At 28.7% G+C, this 21182-nt stretch overlaps 2 protein-coding genes across 2 annotated transcripts; one reads left to right on the top strand and one right to left on the bottom strand.

Annotated features, from left to right (window-relative positions):
• Positions 1 to 67: 67 nt before the first annotated feature.
• On the bottom strand, positions 68 to 3729 carry LOC141534178 (dnaJ homolog subfamily C member 11). The gene is made up of 8 exons (XM_074253353.1): positions 3533 to 3729; positions 3127 to 3256; positions 2215 to 2458; positions 1823 to 2136; positions 1388 to 1595; positions 731 to 1295; positions 508 to 637; positions 68 to 437 (listed from the first exon to the last, which is right to left on the bottom strand). The coding sequence occupies exons 1-8, from the start codon at positions 3602 to 3604 to the stop codon at positions 415 to 417; spliced, it is 1686 nt and encodes a 561-aa protein (XP_074109454.1). The 5' UTR covers positions 3605 to 3729; the 3' UTR covers positions 68 to 414.
• A 1001-nt stretch (positions 3730 to 4730) lies between these two features.
• LOC141534119 (uncharacterized) lies at positions 4731 to 7875 on the top strand. Its single transcript, XM_074253256.1, has 3 exons — positions 4731 to 4878; positions 4969 to 6961; positions 7029 to 7875. Exons 2-3 carry the CDS (start codon positions 5069 to 5071, stop codon positions 7815 to 7817), a joined length of 2682 nt encoding a protein of 893 aa, XP_074109357.1. The 5' UTR covers positions 4731 to 4878; positions 4969 to 5068; the 3' UTR covers positions 7818 to 7875.
• The last annotated feature ends 13307 nt before the right edge of the window (positions 7876 to 21182 follow it).

The raw sequence follows: 21182 nt of genomic DNA on the forward strand, positions 1-21182 counted from the left end.
AATTTTTCATAATTTTACCTGAAGCTCTGCTAATATATTAAACATGGAAGTTTAGCTGGAACACTAGTTAAAAGTTAATCACTAAAGTGTTTATTAAGTTTTATACAATCTAATATTATTATATACTATTAGATATTTTCATCCCAAAAAATACAATCTCTCTTCCAATCAAACAATAAAAGCGACATGAGATAAAAAATAATTCAATACAATGAAAAATTAATCCAGTAATTGATCAGATTGATTGAAATAAAAAGTGGTAAAATTGTCAATTAATTTTATAATAAATTTGACTGAACACAAACAATATTATGTATCATATATCATATAAAATGAAAACCAGGAGAGTACTGGAGACAAATTGAGCATGCAAGATTATCCTCTTGGCTTTACTCTTGACATTCGTTTTTTTCGTCAAGTAGTATTTACTCGGTGAGCTAAAAATAAATTAAATGGATAATTAATCGATTATTTAACCATAAAATTACCAATTTTAATCACACTTACATTGTAGAGGTATTCTCAGAGGCTCGTTATCTTTAACAAGACACTCATGAGTTTGTTTGTGAAATAAATATTGTAGTAGTAATTGCTTGTCTTCTCCAAAACACGGGTCATAAAATCCAGGTAATTCACTCTGAAATTTTAAACAAATAATTAGTATTGAAAATTATTTAAATATTTTAAATATGGACGAGAACTTAAATATAAATAATTAATTAATAAAAACCTTGGAAGCTTCATGAAGAACTAGGCGCGAGTTAACAACCAGACATTGCAAAGGTATAGTGACATCAATAACATCATCCCTGTCCTCATCAAGAATTTCCTGAGGAATATTGCGTCTGTTAGAAAAAACGAACCTTCCGTAAAGCGCCTTAGTGATGACTAGCCCATGTTTAGCCTCTTCGTCAGCCCTGATCCTGCTAAAGGTGGCCATCATGAGTTCCACTGCGGCTTTGGCTTCTCTCTGCTTCTGCAGCGTCCAAACGCGGTTTAACTCCTTCTGTTTTTCTTTCTCGCGGTCCTTCTGCTCCTTCATCATTGGCTCAACGATTATTTTCTTCACAATAGTCCACGTGATAAGCGGCGCCACGGTGGCGTAAAATATCGGCGAGGGCAACACTTCCTCGCAGAGGTGAATCGGGAATACGTAAGTTTGCGTGGCGCGAATTAATTTTATTCTCAGCGTGACTCCACTGGGCACTCCGACTCGGACTGACGCCGACAGGGCGCTGTGTTTTGATACTTTTTTCTCAGCACCATACTCGACGTAAGCTCCGAGAGTACCGGCTCTATTTTAATTAATTGTCAATTAATGTCAGTACTTATTAAAAAATTTATATCAAATTATTAAATTATTAAAAAGAATAATTTTTGGATATACTTTAACGTTCCTCGCAGCTTCATTTTTTTCTCTTCCATTTTGTAAGTATAACTAATGCTGGCAAACGTATTTAAATATCCAAATTGTAAAGTAAAAGCGGTATAAGATTCTTGTGTGTCACGAACAAACATTGTAGACATTGAATTTTGAATTCCGCATTTAAATGTTAAATATCCTACGCTTTGTTTATCTAACTGCAGTCCTAGAGCTTTAAATAATATTAAAAAAAATTGTTTTAAATGTTTCCATGATACTTAATACCCCGACAAAATATCCTAAGACAAAATTATCTTAAAAAGATTAATATTTATGTATTTAAATATTTTGTGGCAGTGATATTTAGTCTCAGAGATATTTTGTCGGGATGTCAAGAGACTTGATTTAAATAAAATATTTAAAATCAATTAAAATACTGGTGATTAAAATTAATCATACATCCAACTAATCCGGATCTTATTTCATCTTGTTTGAATTGCAAGATAGTCGCGCCGGTACAAAATAATCGACGTGTAAGAGAGCGATAAAATTTAACAGTCGCAACAGGGCCATTTCCAGCTCCAACATCGAATTCCATCCAGCTTTTAGATGACAGAGTTCTTCTGGCAGCGACATTTATCGATCCTACCCCGGTACCGTTTTCAGCATCCACTTGTCCGTACAGGGTCAAAGTGTCTTTTAGTGTCAGGGGGGCTTCAATCGACTGCTGGAATGACATACCGCTGACTTCGATGCCTCCCAATATTCCATCACTGAAAATAGTTAAAAAAAATTATTTTTCTTTTTTAATTAAACGCATATGTCTTTGTATTACATTAAGATGAACTTACTTGATTTCATAGTCTTCGTCGTACTTATTAAAAATATCTGTGGCATTTATAAATACAGTGACATTACCCTTAGGGTTTGTCCGCTGCTCTAGTCGTCTTTCTTCCCGTTCCTTAGCGATGCGCTCATACTCTTCTCGAATTTCTTGGGGTGTTTTTGTGCGTTGGACTATTTCCCATCCTTGAGTTTCTAATCCGCGGACCCCTAGAGAGTCGTAGATTGCTCTTTGGTGTGGATCACTTAAAACTAAAATTTTAAATTGATAAATTAATTAAAAATCAGTATCAAAAAATTATATCTTCTTTTTTTTTTTTAAATATTATCATTGAAATAATTAAATTGATTGGAGTTCAATCAAGTAAATACTCAAATAAAAACATACAAGTATATTATAAAAAAATAACATGGAAAAATTATTCATATTTTTAAATACACTGAAATTAGTAGACATCTGACAATTCTTGGAATTTTTATAATCAAACAATTATTTGAAAATAAATATTATTTTTTACTAGATTTTTTTTATTGTAATTTAACTGTAATAAAAATTTTAAAAATTATTAGATTTTTATCTAAAAATAAACTAAATCAAAAAAATTATTTAAAAAAAATTGCATTTATAATTTTTTAGAGTTTTTATAGATAAAATTATTTAAACAAGTTTTTCTTGGTAAAATTTATTTGTTAAAAAAATTCTAAAAATTATAAAATGTCTGCTAAATTAATTTTCCTTGAATTTTTTTATTGAAAAAATTATTACAAAAAAATTTTATGTCAAGATTTTAAAAATTATACGCAGAATTTTTTTAAGAATTTTTTTACTTGCAATTCAATTGTTGAAAAAAATACAATAATTATTGAACGTCGGCTTATTTTATAAAAAAATATAATTCATATTAATTAAATAAAATTACCTTCATATGCTTTATTAGTGCGACTGAATAAAACTTCGGCTTTTTTTTTCAAAATCGGATCCACATGTTTATCTGGATGGTAAAGTCTACTTTGTCTTCTGTAAGCTTGCTGAATTTCTTCAGGAGTTGCCTAACAACCAAAAAAAATTATAAATAAATTAAAACGTTCGTTGTTATTATTTGCAAATATTCAAGGTCATCTATTTGCACATTCTGGCGACACGATCTGTGATTTACAACGTAAATAAATCAACATCAATAATAATAACAATAAAATATGACAAAAAATGAATTTAAATAAATAAATAAAAGTAATAAATAATTTTCATTACGTCAGCTGAAAAAAGTCACGTGTAGAAAAAAGTCCAAATATTATAGGGTCAATAAATAATTATTGTCAGCTTACATTTCTGGATACATTTAAAAAAGTGTAATAATCCACTTCATTAACAGTTTCTTGCTCATTTTCAGTATCCATTTTATTTAAAATATATATTTAATTATTTATCAACCAATATTAATATCAACAAAATAATTACACACTAGGATTTATTTTTCTACTCCTTTTAAACTAGATAAAGATACACACTCGGCTTAGACGTATTTTTCACGATCTAGGTTACGAAAAATATATAACATATTCTTTTTATTTAATAAACCGGCATGCGCGTAGTTTTCAAATAATTACACTAGGTGGCGGCGCTGCTTGCAATTAAATGGATTCTCTTTAGTAACTACTAATGATAATTACATTAAAGTAGATAATTTTTTAATTTTATTCAACAATTATATAAATAAATCTTTTTTGAAAAACTATTTTTAAAAAATTGCATTTATAATTTTTTTAAATTTCTAAATGTCAATTTTTTTCTCTCATTTATTCATTCTCATTAATTCTAAAAATTAATAAATATATAGCTGCTAAATTATTCTCATTACCCTGATAGCCAGCGCTTTCTCAGTAAGTGTTGACTTCCAGCAGTTACGGTTAATTTATACATCAAGTTGGCGGTAATTCTTCTCTCAACAACAGTTGTAAGCAAATTGACGGAAATCTACGGCCGCAACTTGAATACAAGTTAACAATCAAACTTGTAGTTAAATTTCCTTTCAACTTGACTACAATTTGAAGGAAATACTTGTACAGCAAGTTTTGACGTCTATTTGCAGAGTAAGTTATAGGTAACTAATAGGTAATCGCTCGCTTTGCCAACTCTTTCCGTCAAGTTTGCTTCAAATTGCGGACGTAGATTGACAGTAAGTTATAGGTAAGGTGGCTATCAGGGTAACTACTATCGATTTTTATCGGTAATTTAGTAATTTTATTGTTGGTAAAAAAAAAAATTAATAAATAACTCACAAACAATCGATTAAATAACAGCAAACAATAAAGTAAATAAAACAATTATTTAAAAATAAACAAAATAATATTAAAAAAAAAATGACACATTTCTTCTTGAACAAAAAAAAAATAAGTAAAAAAATAAAAATGTCAGAGTGATTTATAATTAAATTTATGCAATAATTATTTAAATAACTGAGTAAATAAAAAATATTTTTTTTTGTTACCATTGGCGACATCTTTACTTACCGTTATTACTGACACAAGACATACGTAGCGACACTCACGCATTCTAACGTTCACCATCGCTTGTTTTCTACAATAATGTCTGAATTATTATTATTGAATGCAATTATAATTGAAATAATTATAAAATAAAGCAAAAATACGTCTGGAGTAAGTTATTTCAGGTAAGTACATTTTATATTTACAAAAATAAATATAAATATTGAAATAAAAAAAGTGTATAAAAATTAACGTTAAATTAATTGCCGTTGCAGATTGACTTTTGAGGTTATTATTATCATAAACATTGATAAAGTGACTTAGTAGAGTGATAAAAAACAATCCGAACAATAATAATAACAACGAATAATCACAATGAGATACCGGGGACCAGTGTGGACTAAAACAGAAACAGAAGCGTTGCTAAATATTATTATAAAAAACAATCTGTTGGAAAAGTCAAGCACAAGTGGCCAGCTGAGTCACGCACTGGTAAAACCGCTGTTGAGCAAAGGGTTTGAGAGAACAGCGGTCCAGATAAGGCTGAAACTCCGCTCGCTGCGTCTGAGCTACCAGAAATGCAAGAAAAAAAATTGTACGCCGCGCGCTATGAAGGAGTGTCCCTACTACAGTTTGCTGGACAAAATTTACGCGGGCGAGGAAGCGATGTTCGTCAAGCAGGAGCCGTACCACGCGGAGCCATTCGAGGAGCCACTCAGTATAAACACCATCACAAATAACACGAATATCTGGATCGACCAGGAGATCCAAACAATGCTTACGATAATCGATGACATGTGTCTCTCCAACGATCTATCATTGAAGGGGTTTTCAAACTCCGCGCTCAAGCTGATAAGCAACGCGCTGGAGCTCTCGGGGATCAAGAGGTCAGCCAACCAGGTCAAAGTTGCCCTGACGAATCTCAAGAAGGCCTACATAAAGAGTCGCGAGTCTCTGGAGGCGGGCAGCATCGAGGCTCTGACCTGTCCGTTCTACGAGTACCTGGAAAAATTCTGGGGTGGTGAGAAGCTCAACCGCGAGAATACCAAAAAATGCGAGGTCGAAAGATTGCCTTCGATTGACGACGCTATCAATGATGTAATTGTTGGCAAGGACATTCACAATCGTCATCACAGCTCTGTTAATGTTATTGATTTAAAAAATGGATTGGAGCACGAGGACAATAATTTTGCCCTGGATGATAATAATTTCAACCTGGATGGCAATAATTACAGCTTAACTGATGATAATAATTACACGCTGGATCATAGCAATTATAATGTTGATAATAATTATTTGTTGAGTGATAATAATTACCCTGTTGAGAGTATTGAAAGTATTGACGAGGAGGAGGAGGTTGAAGATGAGGAGTACTTGACTGCCGATGGAAATTCAGCTATTGTTGTTGACCTCTGCGAGGACGAAACTAATCAAGATAATAATGTTTATATTAATGGTATTGAGGAGCATATTAACGGCAATGATAAACTGACCAATGGTGATGATAGAGTAGATGATACTATTGAAGTTTTAGAAGAAGACGAATCTGTTTATACTAATAATAATAATAATAATAATAATAATAATAATAATAATAATAATAACAATCATCATAATGATGATGTTAGTGATAATAGCAGTAATTATACTAATAATAGGCATAGTAATATTAATATAAATAATAATAATCATGTACAAACGCCGGTAACTATAAAGAGAATAGTCCTCTGGACGGAGGACGAAATAGTCACGATGTACAATTCGATATTTGATTTAAAATTGAGAACACCCTTGAAGACTAAAGTCTCGCTGAGCAATGCCAGCAAACTGATAGAGCCACTGGCCAGAGCTGGGTATACGAGATCGACGCAGCAGATTATCAGCAAAATAAAAAATATGAGAACTGCTTACCTGAGATGTATTGCTCAAGGTTGTACGCCGGAAGCGATCAGGGAGTGTCCGTACTTTGAATACCTCGATAGGCTATATGAGCAGCATAAAAAATATCCAGATGATGATGATGATGATGATAATGATGATGATGATGATGATGACGATGATACCTTGGCGCCCCCAGAGCCTATTTCCAGAAGAATCGACAATGATGACACCAATGGATTTATCAACGACAAGGAGTCTGAGTCCGGTGACCATAGTTACAATTCAGCACACATTGATAATGACAATGACGCTGACAGGAAGTTCAAGAAACTTGGGCAGGATGTTCTTTGGTCGCCAGTTGAGTCTATTGTTGGTAAGTTTCATTTTTTTTTTTTTTTTTTTTTTTTTTTTTTTAAAGAAAATTCATTTTTTTTTAAATAGTAATAATTTTTTTTTTTTTTTTTATGAAAATGATGTTAACATGAGAATAGACGATCAGTTTGAGTCTTCAGCGATTGAGCAGACTGACGAAGGCTTAGACCAGGAACACGAACAGCAAGAGCAGCAAAATTACCTGGACGACGGTATAATGGAGCATGAAAACATTGAAATAATGGACAACTGCGAGTTAAACTCGTCAATATTAACAGGGATGGACTCTGAAGTATCACTAGTGCAATTTGTTAATAACAAGATCGGAGAGAGTCGACAAAATGACGATGGCCCGAAAATTATTGCCAATATTAAAAAAGAAGCTATTAATTCCGACGATGAAGTTGAAGCGATCAATGATATCAGTGATTCTTTAAATCCGGAAAAAATAGTTAACCCTGATATCATTTTGGAGCACGAGTCCGGTGTCAATGATGGTATTGTGTTAACTAAGGACGAGACAGCTACTATGATTGGAAACTTTAAAACGCACGACAATTCGATGGAGTACAAACCGGTCCAGCAGATGCGCATCAAGACCGAAGTCGTGCAGAACAACGAAACTCCCTCGCAAACGCAGCCTCAGGTCTGCGAGAACTCGCTGACCGCTGCATTCATGCAGTCGGTGGTCCAGCAGATTTTGAAGCACGAAGAGAAACTCCAGGAGCAACACCACAGGTGGATGGAGCGACAATTCGAGATCCAAAGACAACACGATCGTAGCCAGCGGGAATTGCTCCTTGCTGAGTTACGAGAATTCCGGAAAACTATTGCACACACTAATAATTCTAATTTTTTATCTGATCATTAATACACAATTAATATATTATATATTAAATATTATATATATTTTTTTTTATACATAAAAATGGAATTTATTTATTAGGTTTCTTAATCAGTATCTCTTGCATTAAATTCTAATTACGTTTAGTGTGAGGTTAATTGATTAATACAATCGATTTTGATTAATTGATTAATTTTATACTATTTTTATAATTAAAGTAAATATTAATATCATTATTATTATTACTAAAAGTATAATTGTATACAAAAAATTTTAAGTCATAAGACTTTTATTGTTAAGAGTGATTTTAAACAAAGTTAATATTAATTATAAAAATTTGAAGTAATAACAAAAAATAATTTTAAGAAAAGAAAAATAATTAATAATAAAGATCTTATAATTTTTGAAACAATTTATGTATTTTTTATTCCAGTTACCTGGCGGTGAGTCAACGACTTCATGAATTTTTAAACTTCTGGGTAGAATTGATCAACTCGGCTTAGTAACACGCGATTCCCAGAGTGGAGTTAATTTCCAAAACAAATTTATTCATAAATTAAATATTCAAGTATTCTAAAAATATTTAAATATAACAATTAAAAGTAGTTCTATTTGTAATAAAAATTGTTTTTGTTAGAGCTCGGTTACGTATTTAATCAGATGTTTGCACGGTCTATAAAATTTTCCGATGCACGTGAAAACCTTGATTGTTATTGCATTGTATTTTCGCGGATTTACGATTATCGTAAATTCATAAAGTGTTATGCATGCGTATTTGCATCTGTTATTATTTTTTAAACAATGCATATTTTATTTTATTTTATTAAAAAACAAATCTTAGATTTTCATAAATTATTTTAATTATCTCTGTTGCCAGTCATTGTTATTTCCAGATTCTATTTCTCCTTCCCCTTTCCTTTCTTTAGTCGAAATAGAAAATTTTCAGGAAATAAAACTACATCGCTTAGTTTTATTTATCTTATTGCGGACGAAACTCGGGAGTATGTAAATCACTTTGTACTGGCATGCGAGAGAATTATTCTTAGGTAGGATTTTCCAGTGACTTGAGAACGTGATTAGAAAAAAATAGTAAATTTTTTTTTTTAATTTTTTCACTTGCATAAAATTATTTAATGACAATTCGGAATCTAAATTATATAAAGTAATTCGAAAGTGATTAACTTTTTTTATATGTAACTCTACTACTTTCTCTAAATTTCTACAATACTCATTATTATTTAGTGAGATTATGGGGATAAATAATATAATTAAATAATTTTAGTTTTTTTTTTTTTTTTTTTCCCCAACAGTGTCGTAATTTTCATCTAGACGGAAATCTAAATTTGATTAAAATAAATATCAATTAAAAAGCTGACATTTCAAAATTTTTTTAAATTTTTTATTGAAGAAATTTCAATTAAAAAATTTAAAAAAAAAATTTCACATTTAAAAAATTTGAAAAACTACAAGTGCAATTTTTTAGAAATATTTTTTGAGTTGTAATTTTATTAAAAAAAAAAATCAAAAATTTTTAGACGTCTGCTAACAGTACCATTAAAAAAGTCCAAATAAATAAATCCAAAATTTCTAATTTTTCAGTGACACTTAAACCACCTTTTTGTCTTGCTCGTGGGACTTTTTTATGTTAATCATCAATTGTCAATAACTTTTCAATATTAATAAATAAAAAGCATGACTAAAAAGTTTGATAATTGATTTTTAAAATTCAAAAGTCATTCCTCGGCAGACAATCACGTTTTTATTTTATTTTAAGTGTCAATAAATATAAATCGATCGGGTGGAAACGACTATTTAAATTACCGGGGGGAAAGCAATCAAAATCGATTTTAATTAGCGGTTAATTCGCTATCTCGATATCTAAATATATATTTACCGAGGGTATAAATAGTTCTATTTACTCTCTGTAATTTAAAATAATAATAATAATAATAAATCAAATTTATTTAAATTTAAAATAATCAAATTTTATTAACTTTATTAAAAGATACGCGTAATTAAAAATCTTGCGGTTAATTTATCAGTAAATTGTCGACATAATTACAAGTGGCTATGTTTTTTTTTTTTTTTTTTTTTTTTTTAATTATATAAGCATAATTATAATGATACGAGAAAGCAAAACATAAGTAGATAATAATAAAATAATAAACAAAAACAAAAACAAGTTTCTTTCACCGTGAAAAATCGTGGTAACTTGCTTTGACCACTACTCGGTCGAAAGGTCACTTATACAATCATCGTGAGTCAGTAAACACTATTACATTACACCTAATTAATATCATTATCATTATCAATACTTATTGTTTATGTTTATTATGTATTACCCGCTCGCTTGATTAATCTAATTGCGTATAATCCTTATCTAATGTATACACTTGATATTTTTATTTCTTATTTTATTTTTCCCGTGATTTATTCTCAATTTTTTTATTAAATTGATTTTTATTTTTTTCATAAAAAAAAAAAAAAAAAAACTTAATTATATAATCAATAGTAATTTTCTTTTTTTATCGGGACCGCTGAACCCCGGGGAACAATTTAGGTAATTTAATGATCTAATAATCGGGCGTGCAATAAATAGTAAGGGGATGATAAATAGGTCAATTGGTTATTTACTGAAATAGAGATTAAAAATAATAATTTATCTGTACACAGATTAAAAAAAAATTTTTTTGAACCAAGAAAATTATAAGGAAGACCGAAATTATTTTGAAGCAAGAAGAAATTTTTTTGGCTCAAGAAATTTATCTTGTCTCAAGAGACTTTGACTTCATTCAAGAAATTTTCAATCTTCCTTGATATTTTCTTGAGCCAAGAAAATTTACACTCCAGTCAAGAATTTTTTTTTCAGTGTATTGATGTCTTTTTTTGTCTACGAACGTCCTTAAGATTTTCTTGATTTAAGAAAATTTACGTTTGACTCAAGATTTTCTTTCTTTCTGTGTAGACACTAAAAATTCGGATAAATAATTAAAACTAACCGATTATTTTTTGGCCATAAAAGAATAAAAGACCCGTTGATTATTTTTCCGTCTTAATTATTTCCGAGTACTGCAATAATAGCGTGACAGTTTTTACAATTCAGAGGCGTGGCTATTTATAAATGTACATCGTGATATAAACGGCATCATTTTCCGGTTATTGTAAGCACGTTTATAGTCTCGAAGAAATAATTAACCCAATTGATTGGCCGCTTCAGCTGGACAATAACCGAATAATCATTAATTCATCAACGCACTAAAAAATTTACTTCTTTTATCACTGATAATATTTTTTTATTATCTTTCAATAAGATCTGGCTGAAATAAATAAAAAAAATAAAAAAACAGTAGATTCAAATCATAGCTATTGTTATCAGTTAAAATCTCAACTCTATTTATATTACTTGGTCATTTTTACAAGTAAAGTCAACTGGAAGCTCATCGCGTGTTGTTATCAATTGAAAGTTTCCATAAATAGTGAATTAGTCACAAAGTTTCGTGGAAATAATTGTATTTTATCTTCTGAAAATCGAAAATCAATTATTTATTATTTTATTGTAAAAAAAAAATTGTTTTATGGCGTAAAAAATTTAAGAATTTTTCACTGTGTAGCAAGAAGAAAAATTCCTAGAGATTATCAAGAAATTTAATCATTAAATCAGGATGAATCAAGTAAAAAAAAAAAAATATGTAGACCGCGATGCATCAGCGACAAATAAAATAAAAAGCTGGGACAATTTAAAAGAGCAGAGATCATTTAAACGATTGTAATCCCAGTTGGGGGGCTCGAGTTTAGACGCTGTCTTTTATTTGCTGGAGCTCCATTTATATCAATGAACTTGTATTAAACATTGAATATACAATTTAACAAGTATGCATCATTTCTGCACAAGTATATCACTTGCGTGATTGTTGCGAGCGTATGTATAATATTATGTCAATATAAGTACTTGATATTACCGGTTAAAACTGACCCCCTTACGTTTCGTTAGTATTGATCGACAATTGACCGATCGACCGGCAAATCTTAATAAGAACTTAGTAAGAAACACGCGGACTAGAGATTCAACCGAGACTCAACAAACCGGTTACCGGTTACGGCTTTTATGGTCATATCGATACGTAATAATGAGTTTACTAACCTATCCTACTGCATTTTACTTATTTTTAGTTTTACTTTAATTAATATCAATTATTATCATAATTTATAAATAAATTTTGGCGTTTGATGTCACTAATCCTGATTATTAGCTAAATATTTTTAATTCTGGTTAATTACCCGGATAATTTTTTAATTGATCAATTAAAAATGAAAGTTTTTTATAATTACTGACTATGAGCGTTTAATTAGTACACTTACAAATATTTATTAAGTTTCCGGATCAAGAGTTGTGAAATTTTAAGAAACTTTTGGTGAATTTATTCTAGCCGGAAATACTTATTAATTAATGATAATGGCTTGCATATTTAATTTTTAAATTAAGAGAAAAAGGAAAATTTAATTTTCGTATTTTTGTATATTGAAATAATTTTTTTTTTTTAAATAAAATGAATTATGACAATTTTTTTTTTACTCTGAAAGATTTATTTTATTTAATTTGAAAATTTCCGAGTCAATATTTTGATATATGTGGGCTTTGATAACTTTGCGTCAGACAAAAACTAGTCGAGTTCATTGTCCATTGATATTGATTTTACCTGTCGTGCGTTCTATATTTTCAAAAGTTTTACTTTCTTCAAAAATAATACAATCATTAAATTAAATGTTTTGCATAAATTTCCCATAAAAAAAAAATTTTTTTTTTATCAAATTATTTTGAACGAATAATTAATTTGAAATTTTTAAAATAAAAAAATTTATTTTTCGATTTATAACATTAAAATATTTTAATTAAAAATTTTTGGTAAAAAAATTTATTTTTTGATTTAAAACATTAAAATATTTTTAGTAAAAAAATTTCAATCAATTTTGCCTCAAAAACCTATTACATATATATATATATATATATATATATATATATATATATATATATATATATATATATATATATATATATATATATATATTTATCACCGATATATAGGCATTAGCAACACAAATTGAATGTACGGTGGCGCCTATTGCAGTAGGCGCGACTTAAGAATCATTTTCATTCGCAGACAAGACTGTTCCCGCGCATGCGTTTAAAACCGTGGCTATAAATACAGACTTGTCGCGTAAGCTCCTCAGTTAACTGCGCGCAGTTGCACTTTCAAACCAATATCTCTGAAAAAGCTAAAATAATTTAAAAAACAAAAATTTCAAATTTTACATTAAAAAAAAAAAAAAGTTTTTTTGAGTTTTTTAAAATCAGTGATTTAAAAATAAAAAAATGCCCGCTGACGTAGCAATGCACACAAATTTCCTGCAATTCAACCAATCAAGCCTGAAGGACTCGAACATCGACTCCTGCTGGAACACCGAGAACATGAGCGGGTACATGACTCTGATCGGACCGAAGGGTCACCGGCAGGGTGTCCAGGTGAAGGTTTACCGAACCAGCGTGGAGCACTTTGCGGTAATTTACCCGCAAAAAAAAGTGTGCCGGCCCCTGGGGGTTTTGAACCTGAAGAACACGACGATCGAGCGGCTGAGGGACGAGGGGTTCGTCGTCCGACAAAAAGGGTTCGACACGACGACTATCACCCTGACATTCCTCGTGGAGAACAAAAAGGAGCTGGACTACTGGATCCTGGCATTCACCGCGAGATCAAGTCCCCTCGTCCACCAGAGCAGCCTCCCTATCGTCGAGGAAGAGGAGATTTAAACGAAAAGGTCAGGCCGAAAGCCATTGCAAGCATCCACACGCCTTGGAGGCTGATAAATCCTTTTTTAACTGGTATTAATTTAATCCCTGGTTAATTATTTTAAATAAATAAAATAAATTGACTGGAGATCGTCCTAGAGAGCTGGGAAATGAAACAGGTGTGTAGTAGTTGAACAAATTTTGAGAACTGGCATGTTTTATTTATTTTATAAAATAATTATTAAAATAAAAATAACAAACATGTGTTACAACACTGGGCTGACACCTGTCTTCTGTCTCGATCCAATCCGGATGACAGTTATTAATATTTATAGTTACAAATAAGAGGCAACATCAGTTAATAATTATGCCAAGTGATTAACAAAGACTTTACTTTACAACAGACATCTAATATATAATTATCAAGTGAAAGTTATCGCGACAATAAAACAACAAATGAGAATATAAGAAGAAAGAAGATACAGTTGTCTATGTTATGTACGTGACCCTTGACACAGACGCCGGTCACGTTTCACCCGTCGAGCAGACATCGATCCGTCATATCAGCTGTCGTAAAAATTTTAAAATAAAAGTTTTGAGCTTTTTATAAATATTTTATTCCGAAATTTTTATTTTATCGATCATTTTATTCTAATCAATTGTTAATTATTTAGTTTTATATTCTATTGTAATTGTATTTACAATTTAGAGCTATATTACGTCACGGAGTATTCAGATATATATATATATATATATATATATATATATATATATATATATATATATATAAAAAGCCAGAATGTAGAGCCTCGAGCTAAATTAAATGTATCAAGTGTATGATTAATAAAACAACTGGCTGATGTTTGATCAATTGAACTTTAACATCCTCAATTCTGAATTGTGCGCTGCTGAGATATAATAATCCGTGATATGTTATTATTTTCGAGGGGTTTAATTTTTATTTTAATTCTTACGGGTATTTTGGAGTGGCAAAACTCCAGGTAACTCCAATCGATCCCGGACAGCTGTGAGGATCCCCAAGTTTCTCACAGGTACTTTGAAATCTTTTATTGTGAAGAATAAAAAAAATGAATCACTGGATAAAAACGAGGGCTTGAAAAAAAAAAAAAAGTTATTGTCATTTTTATTATTATTATTATTATTTTTTTATTATTGTTAGCATACTGTAATGGTATATTATCCATATAATGGTATACATATATATGAGCATCTTGTCTCACTTGCACTGTACACCGTTAGCTCTAGCTTAGCAACCAACTGGAGGAAATGTTGAATAAAAATAATAATAATGATAATAATAACAAAATAAAAGAAAGAGATACGCGCTTGCTGGGTTTTTTTATGGTTTGAGCTCCAACTACCACGACCATCACAACACAACGCTATTTAAAACAAGCTACATAACAGCAGCAACAACGACAACTAACAATAAAATGACAATGGCTTGTGTTTAATTATTTAGATTTGTACTCACCAGTATTTAACATTTTTTCACCTTTAGTTTATTCTTCACAGTTTTTAATCTCACTACCGACATTTCATTCAATTATTTCACGGAAATAAGCTTCAATATTTCCGGTTTATTATTTATTAAATAATCGAGGTTTTTTTTTTAATTTCATTTTAATTATCAGGCTGGCAATTATGTAATTTTTTTAAATGAAAAAATAATTTTAAATAATTTCACTGAAATTATAGCGAAATTTTTTTAAAATTTAATTTATTTAATAAAAAAATTGTCAAGTCTGGTGAATTCAATTGAATTTTAAAAAATAATTTAATTATAAAATTCGGATTTAAAAATTTATTTTTCGTATCTTATCAGTGTGTTACTCTTATCGTCTATGATGCAATTTATTTGTTTCAATAAAAATTAACATTGTCTGGAAATAAGTGTTAATTTTTATCTAAATAATCCACGTTCATTTAATAGTAATATTGTCTGTGATATTTAATACAAAAAAAAAAAAATAATTTGTAATAATAATAATTAATTTTAAGCAAGTAAACTAGGTAATAATGGGTTTTCACTAGAATAACTGATTAATAATAATAAATTTATCTTTTTACGTTAATATTTAAGTGTGTTAACTGAAACAGTTGTATTTTATCGCCATTATTATTTAGAAAATTTATTAATTTATAATTTATCTGTCTGTATATAAAGACTAAACTTTAATTTAATAAATAAATAAATTTAAGTATAATAATAAAATATAATAGTAATGATTATAAATTAAATCGTTTAAACACCGTAGAGCTACTTAATAATGAAATTAGAAATTTTTATACACATAATTAGTAAGTACTACGACTGTAAATGTACATGTAATTTAATTATAATAAAAATGTTAAATGTGATTATAATAATTATTGAGTTGGGTATTTCAAAATCCAAGTCATTTGTCAAGTGAAAAAGTGAAAAATAAAATTTTAAAAAAAGTAATTAAATAAATAGTTATTATTTGTTCCCTGTATTACGTAACTTTGTAAACTTTGTAAACCAATCCTTGGCAGTTAGCCTTGCGCAATATCAGAGAGTGACAAGTAAAGAGCCCGGTATTACTCCAGTAATTTTATTTAGCATGCTGCAAATGGATTTATGTATTTTATTAAATGCAAACTAATAAAATATAAGTATATAATATAATACTGACTGATATCAGCGGGCAAATCCAACGTTGAGGACTCTACATCACATGCTCTGCACACCTGGCCGCACCTTGACGCCGATCACGCGATTCTAATCATTGACTGATGGAGGATGCAATACTCTGTACATAATAGAATAGTTATACAGTTATATAGTTATATACTGCTTGCATACTTTGGTTGTATTAACTCCAACTCTGTCGCTTGCATTTGATGCTGTATCGAGAACTTTCTATTATTTTAGTTACCGGCTAAATTTTATTCCGGAAGTCGTTTGTACACAATTATCTAAATCATAGATCACGGAACAAATAATTTGATATTAACGCTATTTCCAGTTTCTCGAAGATTTTTTTTTTTTTTTCAGAATTATTTCAACCTTTAATTATGTACAGTTTTAATCTATGCAGTTTTTTTTTCATTACATACAATTTTTATTTGTCCTTTATTAGTTGTTTTTGCAACGTCCAGTTACAATTTATTTTTTTTTTTTTGAAAAAAAAAATTGTTGCAATTTTTAGTAAAGTTTTTTTTTATTCTTTGTTTTATTAGCTAAAATCATTAAATGGTAACTTAGATAGACTTTGCTTAGAGACAACGTTACTTTTATTACTTTTCTTAATTTTCTTGCTTTTCTATACTGTCTTTTATTATCATTTCCATTATTATTGTTTGATTACTATTATTATTACTTTGTATTCATTTATAGACAGACAGAAAAAAAGTCTTGAGTCAAGCGTAAATTTTCTTAAATAAAGAAAATCTTAAGGATTTCTTGAATAAAGTTAAAATTTTTTGAATGAAGTTAAATTTTTTTAAGCCAAGAAAATTTCTTCTTGCTCCAAAATAACTTCGGTCTTCCTTATAATTTTCTTGGTTCAAGAAATTTTTTTTTTTTTTGGTGTATGTAAGGCCTTTAGGGAGCTAAGGCTTCAAGGTCTAAAAATTTATATAAATAAATAAATAAATAAAATAAAGTTACTCGAGATAGAAACTCCATTTTTAAATCCACATCAGGTTTTTTCGACCTTTCTGAAATGAATAAGATCCAACGGTCTTCAAGCATCTGCACCGGTGGTACGCGAAATAAAAGGAACGTTATTCCATCTGGGCCTGAGTAACGATTTACACGAATAATGTATAAAGTACGTATAATACAACGGTTGTAAGAACAAAAATAAAAATAAAATATAAAATGCAAACTCGGTTCCATTGTGGTCAGCGAATTTCGTTTATCTGCGAGAATAGAGAAAAAAAAAAAAGGATTTTTTATTTCGAAATTTAAATGAAAATAAAGAGCGTGTTTATATTTAGCAATTCGCGAATAGAAGTTGATAGAAATGAAAGATAATTTTAGTGAGCTAAGAAAATATTTAAAAACCTCGACTACCGCCAACGTGGACTTTAATTATTCAGTGACTCAAACTTACCAGTGGTAATAAAAATAAATTAATCGATGATATCACATGTGCTCGGTAGTTTTAATTGCATTGTTTTCTATGAAGATTGCATTGTTTTTTTTTTTTTTTTTTTTTAATTATTACTATTTTCTTTCTTACCGTAATTCGATTAATAAAATCGATATTAATCACCGAGATGACACATTTTCCACATTTTTTATTATTGAATGATATTATTTACTTTCGTCTAGCAGAAGCTTTATAAATATTCAATGATTGATAATACGCTTTATTTATTTTACAAATATCTAATGACAATGCTGATTTTTATTCTGCTCACGTGATTGATTATTTAAAATTTAATATTATTTATTTATATAAAATTAAATGAAAATAAAGTTAGCCGACATTTCAAAATTTTTAGAAATTTTTGATTGAAAAAATTTCAATTAAAAAATTAAAAAAAAATGTCATATATAAAAAACTTGAAAAACTATATGCGCAATTTTTTATAAATATCTTTTTAGTTGTAATTTAATAAATAAAAAAAATTAAAAATTATAATAATTGTTTACAAAAAATATTACATGCATTTAAATAAATAAAAAATAATTATTTTATTTATTAAAATGATAATTTATGAGCAAACAATTTATCTGATGCTCTAAAACAATAAATCTTAGTAAAAAAAAAATTGACATTAGTTTTCCCTCAACTTAATAAAATATTTAACGCTTCTAGTATATATCTATCGAGCATCAAAACTCATAAGATATTATTAATTCATAAAATAAATCAATTTGAACTTTATTTATTAGATCAATTCGTCTTAATGTTTATTTATTTATAAATAAACAAATAAATAAATTTAAATGTTAATATATCGTTTTGCGTAAAAGTAAAACGAACTGTAGATTGGCCCAATACGGGGTTAATAAACTCAGATGAGTCATTGCAATGATAAAATGTCGCGCTGTTATTTTTCTATAAATTTATTATTTTATTAAGTGAGAATATAATCTTGTAATTTTTTTTTTTTTTTTTTAATCCCAAGGGCTTCGTTGGCCCGCTTTTATTCTTATCTTTTATCTGAAAATACTGAAGGCAATTAAATAAAGCAATAACTTGTGTATTGTTCATAATATAAGACTGAATATAATTATTAACGCATCCTCGATAATCACCAGCCTATTAAATTAATTACAGAATTTTATTTACTAGAGCGTATTATTAAACTCTTTGAATTACAATTAGTGGATTTTATTAATTCAATTTATCATTAAAAAAAAATTTTTTTTTATCGTATAAATTTTTATCAAAAATAAAAACAATAATAAAAAATTTTGAATAAAAAAATAATGAATGAAATTTTTTTTACTAAGAAAATTACAATGAATAAATTAAAATAAAGAATGGATTGTTTTTATCAAAACATCGTAATCAGGAAGCCATACATTATTTTCTATCAGATTAAATATCTGTTTTTACACATAATAAAACATGACCCTTGTTTTTTATTACATCACTTTTGCGTCATATTGGATTTTTAGTACGTAAGACGTAAATTGAGTGAACATAATATAATACCCATAGACTGACGGTATAAAAATAATTTAATAATTAAAATATTTTTTTTTTTTATCATTTGTGTATTCAATATTGATAAATATTTTTTGTACGCGTTTCAGGTAAATATTTCAGCACAAAGTTTGTCTACCTTAAAATTCCACTTATTTTTTATTTAAAAAAAAATGAGTAATTTAAAAAAACACAACCTGATTCTGCGAATAATCTAAAAATATTACAACGTAATAATTAAAATAAAATAAAAAAAAAAAAAACGTTGTGCATATTAACTAAGACGCAGTACATTTAAATGACGTTGGTTTGATTAATATTGTGTGGTCGCATCACGAGCGATAAACTCTTACCAAGTAGATGAGATTACTCGCTCATATCAGGAAACTTAAACAAATCGCGATAACAGCCGCGGTTTTATTAAATAAAAAAAAACTCAATGCATTTAAATTGCCAGTAAACATTCTCCTTTTTTATTCAAATTTCTATAGAATTTATTCTTAGACAAAGAAATATGTGCGTATTTATTTTTTAATAATTACTGTAGTGCTGAGGTGAACCTGTAATTGCACAAAATACGGCGCAAAGTCTCACGACTGCGGTACGAGGAACTAAATCATTAGACGAGCATTGTCTACTTTAATTTTCTATATATGACTCAAACAATATGTGGATTCCTCAGGTCCTACACCACTTGCATAAGTTAAGTGTCTGAATACGAGGGTGAGAAAGACAACGCGTTACAATATATGACTGTTGGTTTTTTCAACCTTGACATAAAGCTATGCATTCAAAACTCATTTTTTCTTGTGAAATTCTTTCTCAGGTGCTTCATTGTAGGATACACATTCTTATTCACTTAATTATCTTTTTTTTTCTTAAAAAAATATAACTATTTTAATGATACAGAAATTAACAGACAGCTGACAATTTTTTGTACAGATTAATAATTGAAAAAAGTTGTTTTTTTAATTTGTGATTTTTTTAAAATAATTATTTTATTTTTTTAATTCTGGATCGAGGATTAAAGATAGGGTAAAATTGATAAAACATTTTTGTATAAAATTAAATCCTCTACAAAACATGTATCACACAATTTTTTTATCTTCAATATTTTTGCCAGAAGCAGCACTTTAAATTAAACTTTTGAAAATTAAAAAAAAAAGGCGATTTTTGGGAATTAAAATAAAAAAAAACTTTTGTAGGAATTGTTTCAAAATTTTAAGGGTTTATTAATACATATTTTAAGAATACACAGTGAAATTTTTAAAGAAAAAAATTGAATATTTTCTAAGTTACGAGCGATTTCCGACTGCGCTAAAACAAAAAGGTCCTCCACTGCTGGAGTGATTCCGGCCTTCTCCGTGGATAAAACCAAAAAAAAAAAAAAAGTTCTTGTTAAACTAGAAGATTTTGTCCGTACAATGACCCACGGTCGAAAAAAAATATAAAAAATTGACAAAATAGCGGCGTTGGTAAAAAAAAAAAAAAAATTGAATTTTACCCAAAATTTTGGTCGTTTTTGGCCTGCCAAAATTCGATCTTTGATCAGATCCACAAACTAGAGGGTCATTGTATGGAGAACTATATACAGAACATGCAGAAAAAATTTAGTAGTGATCGGATCATTTGACTTCGAGTAATCAATCAAACAAATTCGAAAAAAACACGTTTAAAAATCAAATAATCCTATTCTAGCTTCCCAGCGGCTACTCTTTAAATGTCTGTAACTCAAAAACTATTTGAGCTATCGATTTGAAATTTTAATATGTTATTTTTAAAGGTATGGTCTATCGAAATGCAAAAAAAAATCAATTTAATTTTGGAGGAAATAATAAAGATAAAGTAAAATTGATAAAGGCCTTTTTTGTAGAAAATAAAATTTTCTACAAAAAAAAAACGATATGATTTTTTCGTTGAGCCACAATATTGAATTGAAAGTAAAGTATTAAAAAC

This window comes from Cotesia typhae, unplaced genomic scaffold (genome assembly GCF_013202065.1).
Source record: "Cotesia typhae breed Kobodo isofemale line unplaced genomic scaffold, CoteBio_Ctyphae scaffold_13, whole genome shotgun sequence".
NCBI lineage: Eukaryota > Metazoa > Arthropoda > Insecta > Hymenoptera > Braconidae > Cotesia > Cotesia typhae.

Excerpts from the sequence above, each read along its gene's own strand:
- LOC141534119 (XM_074253256.1), top strand. The coding sequence starts at position 5,069 with ATGAGATACCGGGGACCAGTGTGGACTAAAACAGAAACAGAAGCGTTG. Across the intron at positions 6,962-7,028 it reads TTGTTGGTAAGTTTCATTTT|TTTTTTTTTTATGAAAATGA; the intron begins TTTTTTTTTTTT and ends AATAATTTTTTT.
- LOC141534178 (XM_074253353.1), bottom strand. The coding sequence starts at position 3,604 with ATGGATACTGAAAATGAGCAAGAAACTGTTAATGAAGTGGATTATTAC. Across the intron at positions 2,137-2,214 it reads GACGAAGACTATGAAATCAA|TGATGGAATATTGGGAGGCA; the intron begins GTAAGTTCATCT and ends AACTATTTTCAG. Across the intron at positions 1,296-1,387 it reads AAGCTGCGAGGAACGTTAAA|AGCCGGTACTCTCGGAGCTT; the intron begins GTATATCCAAAA and ends TAATTAAAATAG.